At 45.3% G+C, this 24,338-nt stretch overlaps 3 protein-coding genes across 4 annotated transcripts; 2 read left to right on the forward strand and 1 right to left on the reverse strand.

Annotated features, from left to right (window-relative positions):
* Positions 1-467: 467 nt before the first annotated feature.
* On the forward strand, positions 468-8,750 carry LOC125508025 (ATP-dependent RNA helicase DEAH12, chloroplastic-like). Its single transcript, XM_048672572.1, has 3 exons — positions 468-1,401; positions 1,879-4,840; positions 7,282-8,750. Exons 1-3 carry the CDS (start codon positions 598-600, stop codon positions 8,556-8,558), a joined length of 5,043 nt encoding a protein of 1,680 aa, XP_048528529.1. The 5' UTR covers positions 468-597; the 3' UTR covers positions 8,559-8,750.
* A 4,484-nt stretch (positions 8,751-13,234) lies between these two features.
* Positions 13,235-18,944, forward strand: LOC125508027. 2 transcript variants are annotated; one of them, XR_007283179.1, is made up of 3 exons: positions 13,235-13,469; positions 15,209-15,374; positions 18,281-18,944. XR_007283179.1 is itself a non-coding variant. In XM_048672574.1 (3 exons), exons 1-3 carry the CDS (start codon positions 13,405-13,407, stop codon positions 18,495-18,497), a joined length of 441 nt encoding a protein of 146 aa, XP_048528531.1. In that variant the 5' UTR covers positions 13,260-13,404; the 3' UTR covers positions 18,498-18,944. The 2 variants fall into 2 exon arrangements, 1 of the variants encoding a protein (XP_048528531.1); XM_048672574.1 differs by having other exon boundaries at positions 13,260-13,469; positions 15,216-15,374.
* LOC125508026 (AAA-ATPase ASD, mitochondrial-like) lies at positions 15,434-17,351 on the reverse strand. Its single transcript, XM_048672573.1, has one exon. It carries the CDS (start codon positions 17,233-17,235, stop codon positions 15,658-15,660), a length of 1,578 nt encoding a protein of 525 aa, XP_048528530.1. The 5' UTR covers positions 17,236-17,351; the 3' UTR covers positions 15,434-15,657.
* Positions 18,945-24,338: the final 5,394 nt, after the last annotated feature.

Consider the following 24,338-nt stretch of genomic DNA (forward strand, 5'->3'; position numbering starts at 1 on the left):
CTCCCTCTATTTCATAATATAAAACGCTTTCATAAGCTATGTTAGCTTGTAAAAACGTTTTATATCATGAGACGTATGGGGGCAGAAGATGAAATCAAAACCCTAATTCTGATACATAATATTATGAGGCGTCGACGGCTTCCTCCTTATTCAACGATTCGACTTCCTACCAGTGTAACCATTATCTCTTCCATCCCTCTTCGCCTCGCCACCCCAACCTCAACCATCCGCCACCATCGTCGGTTGTGTCGTCGCTCCTATCATCCATCTAGCCCTTCTACGTCCTCGTCATCTCCTCCGTCGCCTAGAACCTCCCACCCTTCAACCCTGACCCTTTTGCATCATGAAGTTTCATCCTCATCTTCACCGCCGCCACCAGCCGCGTGGCTCCACTCTACCTTGTTGCCCTTGCTGGGTCGAATCCCACGCGTCACGGACGAACCGCACGGTCTAGAAATCAGCCGCCGTTTCGTGGAGTGGCACTGGACTGCGCTTTTTGGCAAAGCAGATAAAAAAATCTAGTCTGAAGTGCCTGACAAACATTCCGTCCGATTCCGACCACCGACCAAAACCTTCGCAAACCCCTCCGCTGCCGCCATGGCTCGATCTCACGCCGACCGCCCCTTCCGCCCGCCGGATCGGGGTCCGCTGCCGCCGCACCGCTCACAGCAGCACAGCCAGCCGCACCCACAGACCGCCGCGATCCTCCTCCTTCGCGCGGGCCCCGATTTCTCCTCCCCGTCCGCCACGGAGGTCGACGCGCTCGTCGCCGGCCTCCGCCCCGACAGCCTCTCCGTCTTCTCCTCCGGCCGCCACGCCGCTCGCCTCCTCTTCCGCTCCCTCCCTGCGGCCGCGGCCGCGGCGCGTGACCTCTGGTCGCTCCGCCTCGAGGGCCGCCACCTCCTCACCCCGTACCTCCCCGACGCCGCCCTCGCCGCGAAGGCATTCCCCCTAATCTCCTCGCTCTTCGCCTCCCACGCCTCCCGCCTCCTCGACTCCGACCTCGTTTCCCGTTTAGCCGCCCGCTCATCTCAGCTCGCAGCCTCCGTCCAGACTGTCAAGCACCGCCTGCGCGTCCGCCGCAGTAACCTCCGCGACTTCGATCAGTTCAATCTCCAGAGGAAAACGCTGGAGGCTGACAAGGATTTGTTAGACGCTAAAATTGCCGAGTATAAAGCAGCAATGATGTCGATACGTCGTGCGATGCTAAGTGGGACGGATGAAGAGGAGGAGGTGGGCCAGGAGGAGGAGGGGGTTGATCTGTTTGGGATTGTGGAAGATGATGATGTGGATTTTGCGAGGGTGCACACGATGATGCTGCGTGAGTGCAGGCGGCTCAATGAGGGGCTACCAATCTATGCATACCGTAGAAAAATTCTCAATCACATATTCGCTAACCAGGCGAGTTTTACGAGTTCTTTGCAGTTATATTTGTGATGTTTGCAAATCTACAATGCAGTGTGAGCCAGACTTTTATGCTTAGTTGTTAGAACCATAGTGGAAAAGCAGTGTATGGAGTTTTGTTGTGTATATATTATAATTTTGCAATGCGCTGTTAAGTTTTAACTTTGCTTATGTAGGTTAAGTTAATCTGAGTCATCTCTTGTGATTTTAAATATCGGTAGTATTGGCAGAATATTCTTGCTCTAGCTTTTCCAATGGAACTGCACCTAATGATCTTCATTACAAGGTTATGAGGTGCATTTTTGCCGTTGAGGTACCAACATTTTGATCATGTAATTTGGTCTAATATTCAGTAGTCAGCGTTTCGCTTTACCCACAATTTCCCCCCTAGGTTTCACTTGTTTGTTATTTTTCTAAATCATGAATAATGACATAAAATTTGTGTTTTAAGTTATGTATCTTTGTTCTCTACAGGTTATGATCTTAATTGGGGAAACTGGTTCTGGGAAAAGCACACAATTGGTTCAGTATCTTGCTGACTCAGGTCTTGCTGCCAACGGTTCAATTGTCTGTACCCAACCTCGAAAAATTGCTGCTATAACGTTGGCACGTAGAGTAGATGAAGAAAGCAATGGCTGCTATGCAGAAAATTTTGTGTCGTCATGTTCAACCTTTTCCGGTTCTCGGGGCTTCAGTTCGAAGATCATATTTGGCACAGATAGTTATCTTTTACATCACTGCATGAATGATACGGGCCTGGATGGCGTTTCATACATTATTGTTGATGAAGCTCATGAAAGAAGCTTGAACACCGATCTTCTCTTAGCTTTGATAAAGAAGAAGCTGCTTGATAGGGTGGATTTGCGACTCATTATAATGTCTGCCACTGCTGATGCTAATAGACTAGCTGAATACTTTTATGGCTGTCAAACATTCCATGTTAAAGGGCGAAATTTTCCTGTTGAAATTAAATATATCCCAGATGTATCAGTGGATGCTTCCTTCAATATTGTACCAAACTCTCTGAATGATGCTTGTGCTACTGCTTCTTATGTCAATGATGTTGTAAGGGTGGTAAGTGTGATTCACAAGAATGAAGAAGACGGTGCCGTACTTGCTTTCTTGACATCTCAACTGGAAGTTGAGTGGGCCTGTGAAAACTTCAGCGATGCAAGTGCTGTGGTACTTCCTATGCATGGAAAGCTTTCCCATGTAGAACAGAGTCGTGTTTTCAACAGCTACCCCGGTAAGAGAAAAATTATCTTCTGCACGAATATGGCTGAAACGTCGCTGACCATCAAAGAAGTGAAGTATGTTGTTGATCCTGGACTGGCCAAGGAGAGCAGATTTGTGCCTAGTAGTGGTCTCAATGTGCTGAAAGTAAATTGGATTTCCCAAAGTTCCGCTAATCAACGTGCTGGCCGGGCCGGTCGAACAGGCGCAGGGAAGTGTTACAGGCTTTACTCTGAATCTCACTTCAGAATGATGGAAGTACATCAAGAACCTGAAATCCGGAAAGTTCATCTTGGCACTGCTGTTCTGAGAATACTTGCTTTGGGTGTTAGGGATGCACAGAATTTTGAGTTTGTTGATGCCCCAAATCCAGAAGCAATCAATATGGCTTTGAAGAACCTTGAACAATTGGGTGCTGTCAAATGTAAATGTAATTTGTTTGAGCTGACTGATACTGGACGCTACCTGGTCAAATTGGGAATTGAGCCAAGGCTTGGCAAAATTATGCTTGATTGCTTTGATTCTGGTTTGAGGAAGGAAGGTGTAATTCTAGCTGCTGTTATGGCAAATTCTAGCAGCATATTTTGTAGAGTGGGCACTAATGAGGAGAAACATAAAGCTGACCTTCAGAAGGTCCGATTGTGTCACCAAGATGGAGATCTCTTCACTTTACTCGCTGTTTATAAAAAATGGGAGGATGGGAATGGAAACAGGAATATGTGGTGCTGGCAGAACAGCATCAACGCCAAGACCATGAGGAAGTGCCAGGATACTATATCAGAGCTTGAAAATTGTCTAAAGCATGAACTCAACATTATTATCCCAAGTTATTGGTGTTGGAATCCGGAGGTTCCCTCTATGCATGATAAGTTGCTAAAGAGAATTATTCTATCATCTCTTTCAGGCAATCTTGCTATGTTTTTAGGACATGAAAAGTTTGGTTACCAGGTGATTTCGACAGATCAGGCTGTGAACCTTCATCCCTCATGCTCATTGCTCAATTATGGCAGCAAGCCAGAGTGGGTGGTGTTTACCGAAATCTTATCAATCCCAAATCAGTATTTGGTATGTGTAACTGCTGTTGATCATGATGCGTTGTATGCACTTCATTCCATGTCCTTCATTCATCAACTGGAGAAACATAAGCTGCAGATAAAAGTGATTAGTGGGCTTGGTCATAATTTATTGCGAAGATTTTGTGGCAAATATGGCCAAAATCAACACAGGATTATCTCACATCTCAAGGAAGAATGCAGGGATGACCGAATAACAGTCGAAATTAACTTCAAAAACAATGAAGTTGTGTTATTTGCTACAAGGCAGGACATAGAAAAGGTCTTCTGTATTGTTAACGGTGCTTTGGAGTGTGAAGCTAAGATGTTGAGGAATGAGTGCCTCGAGAGAAGATTATTTCCTGGGAGGCCTGGCAGTTCTCCTCTTGCATTGTTTGGCTCGGGTGCTGAAATCAAGCATTTGGAACTTGGGAAGAGGTATCTAACAGTAGAGGTTCTCCATCAAAATGCCCATGATATCAATGACAAGGAGCTTATTTTTTTGGTGGGCAGTCTGATCCCCGGTGTCGCTAATTTTCATAAATCAGCTGGGAACTTTCGGATAGCCTCAGATGAAACGAAATGGGGGAAGTTTACATTCCTCAAACCTGAAGATGCTGAAGATGCTGTGTTAAAATTGAATGGAATAGAGTTTCATGGTTCCTCATTAAAAGTGGTTCCAGTATGTTCTTCTGATAATCGAGGATTACCATTTCCTGCGGTAAGAGCTAGACTATCATGGCCATGTAACCCAAGCAGGGGGCGTGCATTTGGGACCCGTTTGCTCAGGCTCAGGGAAGCACCCATAATTGGCCCTTCTGTTTCTGCATGTGAAGAAGCGCTGATTAGAGAAATTTCTTCATTCATGCCAAACAAGAGTTTTCCTGGACAAAATTTCCGTGTTGAAGTCTTCCCTCCAGAGGAAAACAACTCAATGATGAGAGCAACTATAACTTTTGATGGAAGTCTTCATCGAGAGGCTGCAGGAGCGCTGGACCATCTTGAAGGAAGCTTTCTTCCTTGTTGTCAACCTTGGCAGATGATACGGTGCAAGCATGTATTTCATAGTACTCTGTCCTGCCCATTACATGTTTACAATGTTATCAGCCAGGAAGTTAATTCTCTGCTTGAGAGTTTCCGAAGCCAGAAAGGTGTGCTTGCATTCCTCATTTCCTGCCTGCTTAAATTTCTTCGCTGTTCTATTGTTTGAATCATGTGTTTTCTTTGCTTTTTTAAAATGGAACACATAGATTCCATTAAATTTGGCACACGGCTAAATTTCTGGCTACCACACCCCAAACATCACCATGAAAATGGTCCGTCCAAATTACACGATCATCTAGACCCTGATCACACCCCAAGGCTGCAAAAAGATGTGACGTCATTACTTTTACGATGAATAAATTCTGTACAGTACACATCAAACGAGAGCAGTAACATACTCTTTAAGGTCTTTTACTAGTGCACTGGATGTTGACAAATCATAACCAGTGTTAGACAAAGCTTGTTTAAGCTCTAGGCAGTCGGTCTCAAGGACAACTCAGCCCATGCCTAAGGAGGTGACATGATGAACATCATGCTGCATTGCTTGAGCTTCCAAGTCCACATGTGACAGGCTTCCTTCACCGGCAGCAATTAAAGCCCCTAGATGATCCCGGACAGCAAATTCCCTATCACCAGCATGCACAGTTTGACAGATAAGCATCAAAGTTTACCTTTAACCACTCCAGAACAGGAGGTTTTCCGGAGCTCACAAATCTGGGTATATTCACTTTCACATTCGGGTGGTGTTCTAAGGATTCAGAAATGTATGTTGCAAATCTTAATTGGAAATCAGAGACTGGTTCGACTGCGTCTTCTGTGTTACCTTATTGTGGTGAGACCACTAAATACGTGAAAGTGGCAAGCTTCATAACCGCACTGCCTCTTTTCCAAAATAAATTTCACAGTTCCTTTAGCTGAGATGCACTTCAAGAGATTCAGCTTTTCTTCTTCGAGGAGCACCGCATGCTAACACATTTTCACAATTTTTTTGCAATATAAGAGGTGGTCACCATCTTCATTTTGTCATCTCCATAAGGGATTGTGCATAATCGCCTCTCCTTCGAATATTCATTTGCGTTCCTAGTGTCCAAATAAAATGGTTAACTTTACTTGGGCACAGCAAACTCAAAATTCTCTTCCAGACATGATTATAAGACTTATCTGCACTATTTGAGCTTCCACAACTGCTGACACCTTGCAAATCATGTTGCTTCATGTAAAATTCATATGCTGACCCCACTTCCTTTAAATGCACTCCCTCTACTATGTTCCCATGGACCAATGTTAAACGTGAGAATTGACAGAAATAATTAAAAGTTCAGCCAAAAATGATCCTAGTCTTTTATTTATTTATTACCAAATCTGACCCTTCCACTTAGCGCCAGTCTCCTTGGTGTTGAACTTGGCTATGTCAAGGCCATACACTTTGGTATTTGAAAAAACTTAGAACTTTCGTGGAACAAACACGTTCAACGCCATACACCCCGGGGTTGAGCTGTTTGTGCTTAACGCCAGAGTGCATGGCGCTGAACTGTGTTACCTTTCTCATTGTCATTTTTGCCTGCCTCAAGCCATCCACCACATGTGATTTTCCCGGTAGCACAAGGTGAAATAGCAGAGTAGGCATCAGTGATTGCCATCTTGGAGCAGAAGCTTGCAAATAAGTTAAAACCTGTACGTGCATGAATAAAGAAAAGAGAAAAAAAAAGAGTAAAGGATGAACGCTGCTACTGGGTATGAAAGAATCTTTCTAGGCCAAGCACTGCCGCTCGTTATATAACAAGCCAACACTCATTGTTTTAATTCACCCGTGGGTCAAAGAAAGGAGGCCACGGTTCAACACCATATATGTTGGCGTTGAGCTCTAACAACTAAACACCAGCTGTTGAGCCTATCATGTGTGTTTGCTCCATAAAAATGCTAAGTTTTTTCAACGCCAACATATATGGCGCGAGCAAAAGCGTCAGATTTTGTCAGAAGTTTACATTAGAGTTATTGTTGGCTAAACTTCTAAATGAGGGTCAGTTCTGTCCGTTTTCACCTCTAAAGGAGAGATGGTCATTTAATTGAGGAGTTGTAAACATGACATATTAGTGATGCATTATCATTTATTATCACTGCCTTGTTTGTTTCCAGGGGCTAAAAATGGCAAGTAATTTTGATTGGGGGTAGTATGTGTACATACAATATTTTTGGTGTTCCTGTTGGTATGCAACTTCTTTTTTGGTTGTTGTTAAATTCAGGAGTATGTGTTATTTCAAGAATCACCGCAAGAGTTTGTTGGTAGATACACTAGTTTACACATGTATGTGTGTGATCACTTGCAAGACTGCAACCAAGGTATACATCCAAGAATCTGTAACATTAGTAAATAGGGATATCCCCTTCCTCTCCTTGATAAGCCTAAATCACAAGTGTTATGCTGCTAATCTTATGTAGCTTCATTTCCGCATTTATATTGTTTGTGTGGTTGTTTGAGACTGCAAAAAGCTTAAGCTTATATCTACTGGTGAGTTTGAAGATGTAATCAGTTTTCTATTTCATACAGGTGTGTCTTACAATTTCGAAAAGACTGATAATGGTATTTTCCGGTTAAAGCTCACTGCAAATGCCACAAAAACAATAGCAGATTTGAGAAGGCCTCTTGAGATTTTGATGAAAGGCAACACTATAAACCACCCTGACCTGACAATAAGTGCAGTTCAGCTACTTTTGTCCCATGATGGTGTAGCACATTTGAAATCTATTGAACAAGAAACTGGTACTTACATTCTTTACGACAGACAAAGTCTGAATATTAAAGTCTTTGGGCACCAAGATCAGATGGCTACAGCAGAGACAAAATTGGTGCACGCACTTACAGAGCTCCTTGAGAAGAAGCCCCTGGAAATTAGTCTTCGTGGCCATAACCTCCCTCCAGACTTGATGAAGAAAACAGTAGAGAACTTTGGAGTTGATCTGGAAGGACTTAAGAAAGAAATGCCTGCAGTAAATGTTGAGTTACATAAACAGCGACATCTACTTAAAGTTTGGGGTAGTAAAGAGGATAAGCGAAGGGTTGAAGGGATGATCTCTGAGCTGATAACCTCTGTTAAACAGAATGCCCTGGTTCAACTTCCGTCAGGGAGTGTTGGAGGAAGTAAGGATAAGCAAAGGGATGACAATGAGCTGGCGCAGGATGCGTGCCCTATTTGCTTGTGTGAGACTGAAGACCCTTTTGAGCTTGAATCATGTGGGCACATGTTTTGTCGGGCTTGCTTAGTGGATCAGTGTGAATCTGCCATGAAATCTCATGATGCGTTCCCTGTTTGCTGCCTGAAAACTGGATGCAGGAAGCCCTTCCTCATAGTTGATTTGAAGCACCTGGTGTCTAATGAGAAGCTGGAGGACCTATTCAGAGCTTCCTTGAGGGCATTTGTTACATCTAGAGCAGGAATGTATCGCTTCTGCCCGACACCCGATTGCCAATCCATCTACCAAGTGGCAGCTCCAGATGCAGAGACCAAGCCTTTTGTCTGCGGGGCTTGCTATGTCGAGATCTGCACCAAGTGCCATCTTGAGTATCATCCTTTGATGTCCTGTGAGGCTTACAAGCAATACAAGGAAGACCCAGACGCGACGCTGCTTGAATGGCGCAGAGGGAAGGAGAATGTGAAGAACTGCCCTTCGTGTGGATACACGATCGAGAAATCTGAGGGCTGCAACCATGTCGAGTGCAGGTGCGGCAGCCATATCTGCTGGGCATGCTTGGCGAACTTCAGGAGCAGCGAGGAGTGTTATGGCCATCTCAGGTCTGCGCACCAATCCTTTGTGGACATTGTGTAGAACCTGGATGTAGATTTTTGCACATGCTGGCTGAATGATTATATTTGTTGTGTATACAATGTAGGAAGATGATGATGTTCGTCTGTCTGTATATTAACCTTGTTATAATTGCATGACGGTAACTAGCGCACATCTGTGTTGAAAATATCTTGACCATTTTATCCATGTTTACTTAAATCGTTTGGGGACTTCTGTTTACGGATGACTGAGAGCATTGCTGGCATCTTTGTGGGTGAATCTTTGTTCCCCTAAAATCACTTTATTGGTTCCATGTTTCCGTTTTTGAGTTCATGCTCGTTCAGTTCTTGGCTGGTTTGACGAAGTGTGTGCATCAGAGAGATGGGGGTTTGGATAAGGGCACAGTTCCTTCTCCAAACCAGTGAAGCCCTCCTGCAAAGCACAGGCTTTCTAAGTGGTTGGTGCAAACAGGGGTTTCCAGGGTTGAGTGGAGGGTGCAATACTGGTTTCTCCACATTAATCCTGGCAGTTTTTTCATACTTATGCTAGCATAGCAATATTACCCATAACCATCACATTACTGCTCATGTACTTTGTCGACGTCCACAACGCTCATCAGCGGTACAAAAAGAAATTCCTTGACGCTTTCTCTCTTATCGCCGTTACTGTTGCTGGGTAGGAGTACCTGCCTGAGGGAATTTCCTAACGGACGCTCGTTGCCTCAAGTTTTTTTTTTTGAGACAATCCACGAAGCTTTTTATTCACTCGTCACAACGTTTACAGGGACGAACTGAAGTTCACCAGGGTTGCCCAACTAAACATGGTGGCCAATCCCTAGTTTCAAAACATGCTTCGCTAGATTGTGAGCCTCGACATTCGAGCTCCTAAACTCATGCACAAAATTACATAACTAAAAACTACGAAAGTATTCAACAATCTCACTAATGATAGCCCCATAGTTAGGACTACTCTTTTGCTTGATATCATCCACAACGCCTTTGCAGTCTGATGCAATGTGTATCGTCTGTAGCTGGAGGTCCTCTGCTAGTGCCATTGCTTCCCGGACCGCCAACGCCTCAAGAGTAGCAGGGTCAGATATAGAATTGAACACTATGGCCGATGCTCCAAGATACAGACCCTCCTCACTCCTGCAAATTGCAGCGATTGCACCAAATCTCGATCTCCTCATAGTGGCAGCATCAACATTCACTTTTATCATGCGTGCGGGAGGTTTAATCCAGCCTGTTGGCCTCACCCTCACTGAATACGCAGCTGATCTCTCCGTGCTCTTGGCAACTTGTATATCATTCAGAAAGGAATTGATGAAACAATGGGTGGAGTAGGGACTCTGAAATATATCTTCGTAAATTGCCTTTCGTCTTGCTGCCCAAATAGCCCATAAGGTTGTCGTCATACGGACAAAAAGATCGCTCGACAAGGCTTTCTTCATTACAAAAAGCCAATCCTTAACACTATCAGTGTCGAAACGGCTGACCTGATCTAATATTTCCTCGTTCGCAAGTGCCCAAACACTGCAAGCCATCGAACAGTTCAGTAAGGCATGTCTCCACGAGTCTCTCGCGCCGCATAGCGCGCACGTTGATGACGTGGACATCTTTCTATGCTCCAAAACGTCAGCTGTTGGAATTGAGCTCCGAGCTAAACGCCAAAGAAACAACTTGATTTTAGCAGGTACATCTGTTTTCCACAGCTCTGTCCATTCCGTTTTTGCATTGTCCGCCGCAGAAGAACCACCACGTTCCTCGATCCAGTCCTCCCTCGAGATCTTGGTTTGCATAATAATTCTGTATGAAGATTTGACAGAGAATGAACCTCTCTGCTCTCCGCTCCAAGCCCAGAAATCCTCTACGTTTCTTGTACATAACGGGATAGCTAGCACAGCTTCAGCATCAATGGGCAGGAACACCGCTCGGACCAACTGCTCATTCCAGCTCGCTGTCATCGTGTGCATCAATTCTGAGACCAACCGTGGAGGGTTCGGAGTAATAGGCGCAATGGGCCTCATCATCCCCGGTCGTGGTAACCAATTATGCGTCCATATATGCGTGGTTTGCCCATTACCAATCCTCCTGATAAGGCCTAGCCTAAGCATATCTCTTCCATCGAGAATTGCTCTCCAAATTTGTGAAGGTCTACTGCCAAGCTCTGCCTCCATTACAGATGAGTGAGGAAAATAAGCTGCCTTGAGAATCCGCGAGCTTAGTGAATCAGGATCCTGAAGTATCCTCCATGCTTGTCTTGCTAACAAAGCAAGGTTAAAAACCTCCATATCCCGGAACCCGAGGCCTCCAAGATGTTTTGGGCGTGTCAAAATGTCCCAAGCCACCCAAGCTGGTTTACGTTTCCCCGCTTTACTTCCCCACCAGAACTGTCGAATGATGGAGGAGATGTTCTCACATAGGCCTCTGTGTAATCTGAAACAAGCCATCGAGTAGACAGGCAGGGCTTGAGCCACTGCTTTAATTAAAACCTCTTTTCCTCCAACCGATAAGAGTTTTTCCATCCATCCCTTCACCTTTTCCCAAACTCTATCTCTGAGATATTTGAACGTTCTCATCTTTGATTGCCCCACATCAGTTGGCATGCCCAAATAGCGCTCATTCAATGATTCATTTTGGACTTGTAGAGTTGCTTTGATACTATCTCTCAACTGTTGCGGGCAACCTTTACTGAAAAATATGGACGACTTGTCATGGTTGATACGCTGCCCCGAAGAATTACAGTACAACTCCAGAAGGTTTGAAACCTCAACTTCCCCCTCTGTATTCGCCTTGAATAACAACAGGCTATCATCCGCAAAGAGGAGGTGGTTAACAGCCGGAGCTGTGTTTGCCACCTTAATCCCCTCAAGCACAGATGACTGTGAACTGGTTTTTAGTAGGCACGAAAGGCCCTCTGCTGCAATCAAGAAAAGATAGGGGGAGATCGGATCTCCCTGTCTGATGCCTCGTGAAGGTTTGAAGGATTCAAGTTTCTCTCCATTAAACATCACTGAAAATGACACCGAGCTGATCATACTCATAACAATATTTACCCATTGTTGCGCAAAACCCAACTTGATCATGATAGCCTGAAGATAGGACCACTCCAGACGGTCATAAGCTTTCATCATATCCAATTTCAACGCACAATGACTGTTGCTCTTTGCTTTACTTCGCTTCATAAAATGCAGGCACTCATAAGCGCAAATAATATTGTCGGTGATCATCCGACCTGGGACGAACGCAGATTGCTCTTCTGAGATTATATCCGGCAAGATAACTTTCAACCTGTTTGTAATAACTTTGGATGCAATTTTGTATAACACATTACATAAGCTTATTGGACGAAATTGTGTAAGGAGCGTTGGATCCATCACCTTGGGAATAAGAACGAGCACCGTGTCATTTACACACTCTGCGCTTTCCTCCCCCTTAATTATCCGCAATACTGCCATCGTGACCTCATCTCCGCAGATTTCCCAGTGTCTCTGATAGAAGTGTGCTGGGAAACCATCTGGCCCTGGTGCCTTGGTCGCTCCCATCTGAAAGAGCGCCGTCTTGACTTCCTCCTTTGTGTACGGTGCCATCAGCATATCATTCATATTCTGCATCAAGTTGTCGAGGCTTCGCACAGAGGCGAGCGACCTATCGATCAAGACGGGCCGGCCCAATTACGAGATAGTGCACGCGCTACAGCGTTCGGATTTGGGAACCTTCTGGAGGGTTCCTGAAACGGTTCTGCGAACCTTCTAGAAGGTTTTGAACCGGGTTTTCACTGGTTTTTTTTCTGTTTGCTTGTTGTTTTTTTTTCTTTTTCTTTCTTCGTCTTTCTGTATCTTTATTTCGTTTTTCAATTCCTTTTTCTTCTATTTTTATTTTATTTTTGTTCTTAAGAATTTCAAATTCTTTTCTAAAATTCTAAATGTTTAGAAGTTCAAAACAATTTCTTGTTATTAATTTTTGTTCACAAATTCAAAAAATGTTCCCATATTATTAAAAATGTTTGCTTTTCAAAAAAAGTATATAAGTTCACAAAATGTTTATGTTTTCAAATTATGTTTGGGAGTTTCAAAAAATCTTCCCATTTCAAAATTTGTTCATCAATTACCAAAAATGTTCATGTTTTCAAATTTTGTTGCGAGTTTGCATAAATGTTTCCATTTAAAGAATTGTTCACAAATTCCAAAAAATGTTCATGTTTCAACTTTTGTTCGGCAGTTTTAGAAAATATACGCAAGTTTTAAAAATTGTTCATGTGTTCAAGTTATGTTTGGGAGTTTCAAAATATGTTCCCAGTTTTATAAAATGTTCGAGTATCCAAAAATTGTTTTCGAATTTAATGTTCGGGTTTTCAAAAAAACTTTCACGTTTTCTATTTTTTGGGAGATTTTACAAAAATGTTCCCGTTTCCAAAAATTGTTTGCATTTTTCGAATTGTTGAGTTTTTTCAAATTTTATTCACAATTTCTAAAAGTGTTCGCTGTTTCATACAACCTTCACGTTTTTTCCCAAAAACAACGTTTTGCGTACAAAATTCTAGAAATGTTCGGATGTGCGCTCGGTTTTGTTCTTAATATGTTGTGCTGCATTACACACCAGGTAGCTCTCTAGCTCAACTGGCTAGCTGTACTTCTTTGAAGCATTTGAAGCATCTGGTCTCAGATTCGAACCCTGCTTTTGCAGATAGGACCTCCCCCTACCTGAGGCCTCATTTGGTACGAGCGGATCGACAGGGTTTCTAGAGGATTAACCCCGCGGGGCCCAGAAATCTCGCTAATCCTCGTCGGCCCACTTGTTTCGCGGGGTTTGCGCAGCCGAATCCCTTCGACCCCCTTCGTTCCCCTCCTATCCACGCGGCTGGCCAGCCTCGCGGGCACCCGTGCGGAATGGGACGCACCGAGACAGAGCGTCGCCCCGCCGCCGCCGTCCTCCTCCGCCGGTACTTCTCGAGGTGATTCCTCCCCCTCTCCTCCACTTCTCCATCCCCTCCCCTGCAAACCCTAGGGCCATGGCCGGCCGTTCTGCAGCAGTTCGATGATGCGTCCAATGATGAGACAGGCTGCTTCCATGGCCATCCTTCTCCTCTCCTACATGGCAGCAGTTCGATGCGTCCATCGATGAGTCTGTCTGTCTCTTCTCATTTGCAGAACACGGCCGTTACCTTCAGCAGCCTTCTAGCCTGGTCTGCTAGAAGCAAGCTGAGAGTGTGGTATTTATCTAATTGAATCCATCGATCTGGAGCACTGATTGTTGTTATTGTTCCCTAGTGTCATGGGCTAGGGGTGTTATTTTAGTTCTATTTTAATTTATGGCCTCCCACAGGCTGCTGTATCCCCACGCAGATTGATGTATTTTTGGACAAGAACAACAAACAATGATAACCTCTGTATCCCCACATTTTTTATATTGATCTTATGTTCATTTGTATGCATTAACATTATCTGTTCGCTATTCTTCTCTATCAGATACAACAGTGTAATATCTGTAACTGAATCTTAGTTGATTTTGTTTCGTGGCGTCATCCCTTTTTCTTGAAGCGACAAAAGAGAGATGATAGATGCACTTGCAAATTGGACGTTCCATTCTTCTAGATTCATAGAAATCCAACAATGGATACTGATTGTTGGTTCCTTCTTCAGTATGCTTCATTTTGGTCCCCATCCATAAATTTGCAACTGATGCAGCACTCATGTACACTTGTAACTTGGTTACTTTATTAGTAACTGAATCCTAAAACAAAGGCAGAAGGATGATACATGTAACAAAGCCTTTGTATCTAGTTGCTACTATTTGTTTTCTCTAAATAAAATTCTCTAAAATAGTTGCTACTATTTGTTAGGTTGAGGGCCTCATTTTTTAATTGGCACCGGGCCTCCGTTTTCTCGGATACGGCCCTGATCATGAAGCTAACTAATCTTTTGATTCAGAAGATTCCCACATCCCACTTTTGTGCAACTCTCACACTCTAATATATCCTTGTCCTGTTTATCCATCTGTACACAGGAACTTTTTTTTTTCTTTTCTTGGTGCATAATCCGGGTGAGCAACATTGGTTCTCCAATACCAGAGTATATGTGCCATCTAGCCTAGTCTGCTAGTACTATCTTCCATGCATTCATTATTTAATTCTCCACTCTCAGACTATATAATACAATATGAAAATTTGATAAACAACTAAGCAAGGAAATTCTGTTTGTAGTTTCAAGTCATGCAAAGTTGTTGTTGTGATGAGATATTGATTTCAAGTCATGCAAAATTATGCTGCTGCTGGGAAAAACTGCTGCTAAATTATTCCCATGTAGCAACTTTGTCTCATTTTTATTAGGTGACCTTTACAATTCTGTAGCAAGGATATAAGGGGAGTTAGTTACATTGTAAATTTGGATTTTTAAATGTTCTACACCATGTTATGTCAATATGACAAAACTTGCCTACCAAACAGAAAATTTAAACAAAGAGGATTGTGGATGAAGGGGTTTGGGGGATTCAAGGGGTTTTGAGGGGATTGGGTGGAAGGAAGGGATTCACCCAATCCCCTGAAATCCCCCCTCCCCAATCCACTTCTACCAAAGAAAGCCTGATGGTTGTCATAATCCGCAACCAAGTATTCGTGATAAGTTCAGCTAGGCAGAGTGTTAGCATTGTGATCCTCCTGCTGTTGGTTATGTCTCATGTAGCTGTGGTTTCAAGGGCTCAGAAGACGAAATCGAAACAACGAGAAGAACCACCTTCGGAAGAAAGAACTGGATTACTTGGTGAGGAGGCTGCGCAGCAGGATTCTGAGAGTGCCAGCTCTAGCACCGCGCTCATGGGATCTGGTCAGACAAAGAGAACCTGAGTGTAGTGCAGGCCATGCGTAAGTCAACTTCTGGCAGACTGCTGTCTTTTTTCTGTAGAGAAATGAGGAAATGCATATTTATGCAAACAATCTTAGTTTCCTTCTGCATTTACAAATACACAGTGTTGGGATAATGTAGTATTGTACTACTTCCTCTACCTATAGCAACATTACAACAGTCGCTTCATGCATGAACTAGCAAATGACAAAAGGAAGCTACATTATTTTATTTCAGTTGAGTGATATATGTCTTATCTGAACCAACACTGCGTCTTTTGGTCACGGAGCATGTAGTCTCACTCTACTCCTGTATCTTGTCAGCTTGCATGTTGTCTCCAATGGCTTCCTCTGATGTTTTGTCCTTCCCTTGGTCTTTCTCCTTGGCTTTCTTCATTTCAGCCTCCTCTTTCTCCTTGGCTTTCTTCGCTTCAGCCTCCTTGGCCACCTCTTCCTCCTTCGCCTTGGCGACCGCCGCGTCTTCTTTGGCCTGCTTGAGCGCCTCGATGAGGCCTGCCAAGCATACGTCAGGGTCCCTCTTTTTCTTCTTGGACATGGGCATGAGGTTCTCTGCCACGTCAGCGGGCGACATGTCAGTCTCCTCGAGCAGCTGCTGAATCTCCCCAAACAGCTCGTGCTCGACGACATCCAGGTAGTTCTTGGCGAGTACCTTGAAGCTCTCAAAGCGGCAGTAAGACATCTCAATGTGCTTGTCCATCCTGCCCCGCCGGATCAGTGCCGGGTCCAGCTTCTCCTTGTAGTTGGTGGTGAAGATGATGATCCGCTCGCCGCCGCACGCAGACCACAGCCCGTCGATGAAGTTGAGCAGGCCAGAGAGCGTCACCTTGGTCGCGTCATCCTTCTCTGGCTCGATTGGTAGCTTGGGTTTGTCGTTGCCATCAGAGTCCTTGTCGCGAGAGGCCTTCTTGTCCTTGCGGCGTTTTCCGGTGAGGTCGGCGGAGCAGTCAATGTCCTCTATGACGATGATGGACTTGCCCGTCGTCTCGATGAAGAGCTTCCGCAACTCGGTGTTGTTGTTGATGGCCGTGAGCTCGAGGTCGTAGACATCGTAGTCGAGGAAGTTGGCCATGGCGGCTATCATAGTGGACTTGCCGGTGCCGGGCGGGCCGTAAAGGAGGTACCCGCGCTTCCACGCCTTGCCGACCTTAGCATAGTACTCCTTGCTCTCTTGGAACGCCATGAGGTCATCGATGACGTCCTCCTTCTGTTTGGGGTCCATGGCAAGGGTGTCGAAGGTCGCCGGGTGCTCGAACGGTACATGGCTCCAGGCGCTCTTGGCCCCGTAAGGGCTCGAGCTGCCGCTGGCTTTGTTGGTGAACAGGCGGCGCTGGCGGTTCTTGATGATGACGGTGCGGCCCTCGCCGAGGATGAAAGGCAGGTAAGAATCGAGGACGAGGTCGTGGTGCTGCTTATGGAAGGTGACCCGGTAGAAGCGCTTCTCGTCCTCGCCAGGGTACAAACTGATGACATTGGACTTGGGTCGCTGCTTGGAGGCGTGCCACCAGAGCGTGGCGCCGGAGAAGTCGTCGGTGACCCCCTCGTGGTCGTCGATGGAGACCTGGATGTTCTTGCTGTCCTTGCCGAGCTCGGCTTTGAGCCTGCGCGCGCGACAGGCACATGCGTCGCTCAGGTAGGCCTCGACGGCAAGGAAGAGCTCGCTTCGCTTCCAGCGCTGGGCGCCGTTCTCCGAGATGGTGATCTGGAGGTAAGGGTTGAAGTAGGCGGTGAGCTTGGCGGCCAAAGCGGCGAGGTTGAGCCGGAGGGCGTCCGGGATGTGGTTCTGCACCATGGACCATAGGAAGATGGTGCTCGCCACTGCCGATCCGAACCATGGCCACCACTCCACCATCGCCCCCTCCATGGCTGGACCTCACCTCTTGATTTTGTGTCTTGGGTTTTTCTTGCTGGAAGGCTGTAACTCTACCTGGCTCTGCACCGGACGGCACCTGAGTGAGTGAGTGGTTGTGCGTGTATATAGTGCTGGCTGGAGACGTGTGGTGATTCACTTAGGTTAACCCAGGTCGTCGTCTTTGTCATCATCGGAGCAGATCGTCGGGGTAGGTGGAGAGGAGCTCTCGGAGCCGAGAAAAATCGGTGAGTCCATACACACGGAACAAACTCATGAGTTCCCTTTTCCCAGTACAGATTGAGACAAGGTGAGTGAATGGATGGGTCTCTCCTAGCCAACAGGCCATGTTAGGGTATTTCGTATTGTAGCACTCAATCCATAGCACAATTTTTTTGAAGAAGAAAAAGCACCGTATCTTTTTATGCAAGGGAGAGTACAGCTCACTCTGCTCCTGTCACTTCATCACTTGTCAGCTTGCTTGCTTGATGTCTCCATTGGCTTCCTGTGATGTCTTGTCCTTTGCTTCACCTGGCTACCTTCCTGGCTTTCTTAACCAGGAGATGGTTTACTTTGGGTTCAAGTAAATTAATTTCTGCAGCTTTTCAGCCCTAGCAAAATCCTGCCACTCCCTTCTTCGTTTTCCAAATTTCAAGAGCCATTTACATACAAGATTGATGTTGGTAGAACTGAAATCAGTGAACCCAAGCCCATCTAGGTTGGTTGTCACACACATCAAGCCAGGTGGTACTGAAAAGGTCAGAAAACTGCAAATTCAGTCTCCTGTAATTCTAACGGTCTAGTCATAAGCTAGGTGTGGTGTAGTGATTTACTTGACTTGAGCACTACCGGTAGCCGTTGTTGTCGTCGTCGGAACAGGAGAAGATGAGCTATCAGAAGAGATAGGCCTTTTGCCCAGTATACGTGGAGTCCTTGGTAGTAGTCTCACATAGCAACATTACAAGTGGAGCTAGATGATATTTTCCTTTAAGAAACGCTGCATCTTTTGAAAGGGAATCGTTCTAATTCTATCACTTGTCACCTTCCTTGATGTCCCCAGGTGCAGGTGGCCGGCGAGGTATGGGCGGAAAGTGGTGGAGAAGCAAGATGATGGTGGCCACCGCCGACCCGACCTGGAGCTGGCCCTCTTTGATGTCGTGTGCCTTGGGGTGGTTTTACTCTTGCCTCCACGGAAAGCTGTAGCTCGACCTGGACTGGACGCCCGTGTGCTTGCATATATAATGCCAACGATTTGTGCGATGATCTGCTTAGGTTGAGCCTAAGCACGCATCGCCGCTGCGGTCGCCATCGGAGCAGGTCAGGAGGAGTTATCGCCTTATCGGAGCTGAGAAGAAGCAGGCGAGCATCGACATCGATCGACCAGTCCACGGAAGTGGAATTGCTTAATGCTAAAGGCAACGGGAACTGCATAGTTGGCTGCAGGCTCCGCTCACTTTGCAGCAATCAAGGATGAAGCTCGCTCTTGGGCCATGGCTGGAGCTAGAGGAATGAACTTAGGGCTAGCTGTAACCTGATCGTGTCTTTGGGGGACTAAGCAACCCTGTGTCTTCTGCTCATCTCGTCACCACAGCGCTGCCATTCTTGTGCATGTCTCTGTGGTGATCCCCTGTAATTTCTAAACTTTCTCCCCTATCAATGCAATGATACACCATCTAGGCATATTCGAGAAAAAAAAAATAAGATTCCGGTTGCTAATTTGGTCATTGCATCGCTGTCGCTTTTGTAGATGATGGATTGCGTCTCTATCCTGTCACTGACAGCTGAGTATACAATATCCTCATCTATTTGGCATCAACAACCTGCAGGACTGTATTGTTCAGGATTTCAGGGGTAAGGATATGTGTCCACCTACTTTAGAAGAAGACTAACACCTGTGATCCGTTGGGGTAATGAGACAACCTTAAATCCTTTGTGGCCGATGTAGCTACTTCGACTCAGGAGGATGGTGTATATTGGGCATTGTAGAAAAATAATACTTTCTCGGTCAAATATATGTATATAAACTCCTTAAGGTTTGGCCACTGATAGGCGCCGGTCGACCGGCCCAATTTCGGCCGGTCACCGCGCGAGCGTTTGATTTGGTCCACTGCAACCGTACGATTGTACACATCATCTTCTTTCCCACCTTATCTTCAGGCAATCATGGAAGAAAACTAGAAAAATCTGTCACTACTGACAAGAAGAGCCACAACAGTGACGAGGTAGAAGGCCCAACAGTCAGAGGAATCAACGAATCCGAAAAGGGAGAAGCGCCTACAACTAGGACCGAGCTGTAAGTGAGACGTGAGTGAGTGGCCTGCTAGCCATCGTATGAGGATAAGAGTGGTTGTGGCCTTGTATCAATTTTTGCATCAAGATCTAAAAACTCCGAATCATTGGAACGCCTTCTAACTAAAGTTGACTCATCTCCAGTTTCATATTTATCAAGATTTACATTGGAAAATAAAGATTCAATAGGAGTCACATCAATTATTTTAAGATCTTCCTCATTATTCAAAGCCTCTGGTTTCACTGCCATTTTGTTTAGTAAAGTAGCTTGTTTATCAGAAATTTGACTTACTAAATTTTCAAGATGCGCCAACTGAGATCTCAAACCATAAAATTCTTTAGACATATCATCAAGCTCTTTATTCATGTATTCCATAAAGCTTTTCTGTTCCTTGAGCTCGTTTCTAAAGAAATTGTTATGCTCAAATTGTAAAGACATGAAGCTTCTAACATTATTCTCAATTTCGTCTACCCTCCTAAGGTGAGGGTCAACGTTTTTTGGAGGGGTCATTGCGACAAAGCAAGCAGTCCAACACACGAGCACACAAAAAGTAAATGAAGAAGATGAACGGAAGAGGGTGAAGAAGAGGCGAATCTTTTTGAAAATCATATTAGAAGTGGGGGAGAGAAAAACAAGAGGCGAATGGCAAATAATGTAATGTGAGGGATGAGCGTGAAAGAACATGCGGTGCCCCCATGTTTAGTTTTGGTAATTGATGACAATCTCTATGGACTAATGGTTGCCTTGAGTTATATTTGAAGGTTTTGTCCATAGGCTTTTCTTGGAGTACATGTGTTGGTTTCAAGGAGAGTTTATGTCGACCAAGGTGCTATTCAAGGAATTATCCAAAGATTGGTCATGTGAGTGTTGAGCTTATTGTAAGCATGTCTTGAAGAAGAAGATTGTGTGATCATTCATATCTACCTTCAAGACATCATCCAAATGAAGAGAATTGGAAAGATTCAAGGTTGATCAAGATTAAGTCAAGAATGAATCAAGTTGATCAACACACAAAGCATACAAGATGTACTGAGGGATCAAGTGATCCCATGGTATGGTAAGCATTGTCCATTATGCTTTGTTTGCTAACTCATGGTTTTCGTGAGAGTTCTTTGTGGGGTTAGGTGGCGATGTGCAAGTTCAAGTGGAGCATCATGAAGAGATCAAATGCTTGAAGCTTGTCGTCCATTATGGTAACAATGGATTTATGAAGATATGCCGAAGAGTGGCTCACCCATAGTGGAGTATGGGGGAGCAATGAACTAGTCTTCATCGAGCCAACACAATCAAGAAAGGTGGTCCAACTTGAGGAAGTCAAGATCGTCATCATCTAGCTCAAGTGGACTATGTGCAAGACAAAGGTTTGTCCTTGATAGGTTTTCTATTTTACCGGTCTCATAGTGGTAGTTGGGAGACCGGGCTATAGGATCGATTGTCGTATTATCAAGGGGGCTCTCGATGAGTAGCTTGATCATATCGTTCGTTGAGAGCTCAAACCATTGCATCCTTGCATTATCTTTCTTGGTTCTTGTTTGGTTCTCTTTGTGAGTTTTGGAGCTTATGGTCATCTTGATGACAAGCTCGAGTTCATTGAAAACGGAGTTCACTTGCATCTTCTATGATGTTTTCGATGTTGGAGGTTATGTCTGTTCTTCTCTGTTGGAGGTTTCACTCCTCCATTTGTTAGGCATACCTACCCTGCCTCTTCTTACTATAACCAGTCGCCGTTTTGATGCTACTCATCGTCTTGTTTCCAACAAGCTTGAGTTTGCTCAATTCGGAGCTCATATGCAGAAGTTATGGCAGTTCTGGTTTTCCGTGGAGTATACTTGCTTTCGTGGAAGTGGCATAAGGATGGTGCCAGTAGTAGTACCGCTTATCGCCACAAACGGCAGTACCGCTGTCCCACAGTGGTAGTACCGCCCATGGCCATAAGCGGTAGTATGGCTCCGGTTCCGCGCTGGTACCACCTCGACTCAAGACGTGGTTTTCTCGTGTCGGGTTCAGCGGCAGTAGGAGCGGGCGGTAGTACCGCTCATGTGCGGTAGTACCGCGGCTACCACCGCCCCTAGTGCCGCTCAATGGCCCTCCTCCCTGTTCCTTCTCCCTGTGCTCGTGGTGGGCGCTGTGCGCGGTCCCAGCGGTAGTACCGCTGGGCCAAGCGGCAGTACCGCTGCGGCCAACGGTAGTACCGCTGGCTCCAGCGGTAGTGCCGCTCATAAGGCTCTGCCTTGCACTCTGTTTCGCTCCGCTCTCTGTGTTCTACCGCCCGGGCAGTAGTACTGCTCCCCTGAGCGGTAGTACCGCTTGTGCGCGGACTGAGCACATAACGGTTGGATTCGGGAGCTCCTTTAAAAGGGGGTCTTCTTCCCCATTCAACCTTATCCTTTGAGCTCGTGTTCTTCCCCCATTGTTGACCTTCTTCGAGCTTGCAAACTCTCAATCCCTCCATGTATTCTTGCTAGTTTTTGAGGGAAAGGAGAGAGGGGATCTAGATCCATATTTCCACCAATCACTTTCTCCTCTATGTGAGGGGAACCCCTTGGATCTAGATCTTGGAGTTCTTGGCGTTCTCCTTCTTGTTCTTCCTCTCATTTTCCTCCCTAGCATTAGTTGCTTTGGTGGGATTTGGGGGAGAAGGACTTGGGCACTCCGTGTGCCCTTGCCATTGCATTTGGTGCATCAGTTTGAGTTCTCCACGGTGATACATGGAAGTTACAAGTTGAGAAGCTTATTACTCTTGGGTGCTTGGTACCCTTGAGCTTGTTCCTCTTGGGTGCTTGGGCGCCCTAGACGGTTGAGGTCACCTCGGAGCCATATTCCATTGTGGTGAAGCTTCGTGGTGTCGTTGGGGAGTTAACCCCAACCTTGGTGGTGTTCGAAGCTCAATCATTGTGGTGTAAAGCTCTGGGCAAGCGTCGGGGTCTCCAATTAGGTTGTGGAGATCGCCCCGAGCAATTTGACGGGTACCGATGGCCGCCCCCAAGGGTTGCCAAAGTGTACGGGTTCGGTGACCACCCCCAAGGGTTGCCATTTGTACGGGTTCGGTGACTGCCCTCAAGGGCCCCTTAGTGGAATCACGGCATCTTGCATTGTGCGAGAGCGTGAGGAGATTACGGTGACCCTAGTGGCTTCTTGGGGAGCATTGTGCCTCCACACCGCTCCAAACGGAGATTAGCATCCGCAAGGGTGTGAACTTCGGGATACATCGTCGTCTCCACGTGCCTCGGTTATCTCTTACCTGAGCCCTTTTACTTATGCACTTTACTTTGTGATAGCCATATCGTTTCTTGTCATATATCTTGCTATCACATAGTTGCTTATCTTGCTTAGCTTAAGTTGTTGGTGCACTTAGGTGGGCCTAGTTGTTTTAGGTTTTGTGCTTGTCAAATTAACCGCTAGGTTTATTCTGCATTTGTTCAAGCCTAAACCGTAATTATTTTAAAACGCCTATTCACCCCCCTCTAGGTGACATCCTCGATCTTTCAGAGCGTTTATGATGGGTACTTGGTATGTCTTGGTTTGGCATAGATCTCCTCGACAACGGCGCCAGAAATTCTTCCTACTACCTCTTGAGCTTGCGTTGGTTTTTCCCTTGAAGAGGAAAGGGTGATGCAGCAAAGTAGAGTAAATATTTCCCTCAATTTTTAGAACCAAGGTAGGTATCAATCCAGTAGGAGACAACACAACAAGCCACCGAATACCTGCACAAACAAACACCAACTTGCACCCAATGCGACAAAGGGGTTGTCAATCCCTTCACGGTTATTTGCAAAGTGAGATCTGATATAGATGGATAAACGGTAAAGTAACATTTTTGGTATTTTTGGTTTATAGATCAAAAAGTAAAAGATTGCAAAGAAAGTAAATAGGAAAGTAGAATTGTAGATCGGAAACTTATATGATGAAAAATAGAATATTATATGATGGAAAATAGACCCGGGGGCCATAGGTTTCACTAGAGGTTTCTCTCAAGATACAAAATACTACGGTGGGTGAACAAATTACTGCCGAGCAATTGATAGAAAAGCGCAAAGTTATGACGATATCTAAGGCAATGATCATGAATATAGACATCACGTCTATGTCAAGTAGACTGAAACGATTCTGCATCTACTACTATTACTCCACACATCCACCGACTCCTGCCTGCATCTAGAGTATTAAGTTCATAAGAACAGAGTAACACATTAAGTAAGATGACATGATGTAGCGGAATTAACTCAAGCAATATGATGAAAACCCCACCTTGTTATCCTCGATGGCAACAATACAATACGTGTCGGTTCCCCTTCTATCACTAGGATCGAGCACCGCAAGGTTGAACCCAAAGCTAAGCACTTATCCCATTGCAAGAAAAACCAATCTAGCTAGCCAAACCAAATCGATAGTTCGAAGAGACTTGCAAAGATATCAAATCACGCATATAAGAACTCAGAGGAGATTCAAATAATATTCATAGATAAGCTGATCATAAATCCATAATTTATTGGATCTCGGCAAACACATCGCAAAAAGTATTACATCGAATAGATCTCCAAGAACATTGAGGAGAACATGGTATTGAGAATCAAAGAGAGAGAAGAAGCCATCTAGCTACTAGCTATGGAACCGTAGGTCTGTGGTAAACTACTCATGCTCCATCGGAGAGGTAATCGTGTTGATGTAGAAGCCCTCCGTGATCGAATCCCCCTCCAGCAGGACGCCGAAAAAGGCCCCTAGATGGGATCTCACGGGTACAGAAGATTGCGGCGGTGGAAAAGTGGTTTTGTGTCTCCCCTGAAAGGTTTTGGGGTATTTGAGAATATATAGGCGGAAGAAATAGGTC

This window comes from Triticum urartu, chromosome 5 (assembly GCF_003073215.2).
Source record: "Triticum urartu cultivar G1812 chromosome 5, Tu2.1, whole genome shotgun sequence".
Taxonomy (NCBI): domain Eukaryota; kingdom Viridiplantae; phylum Streptophyta; class Magnoliopsida; order Poales; family Poaceae; genus Triticum; species Triticum urartu.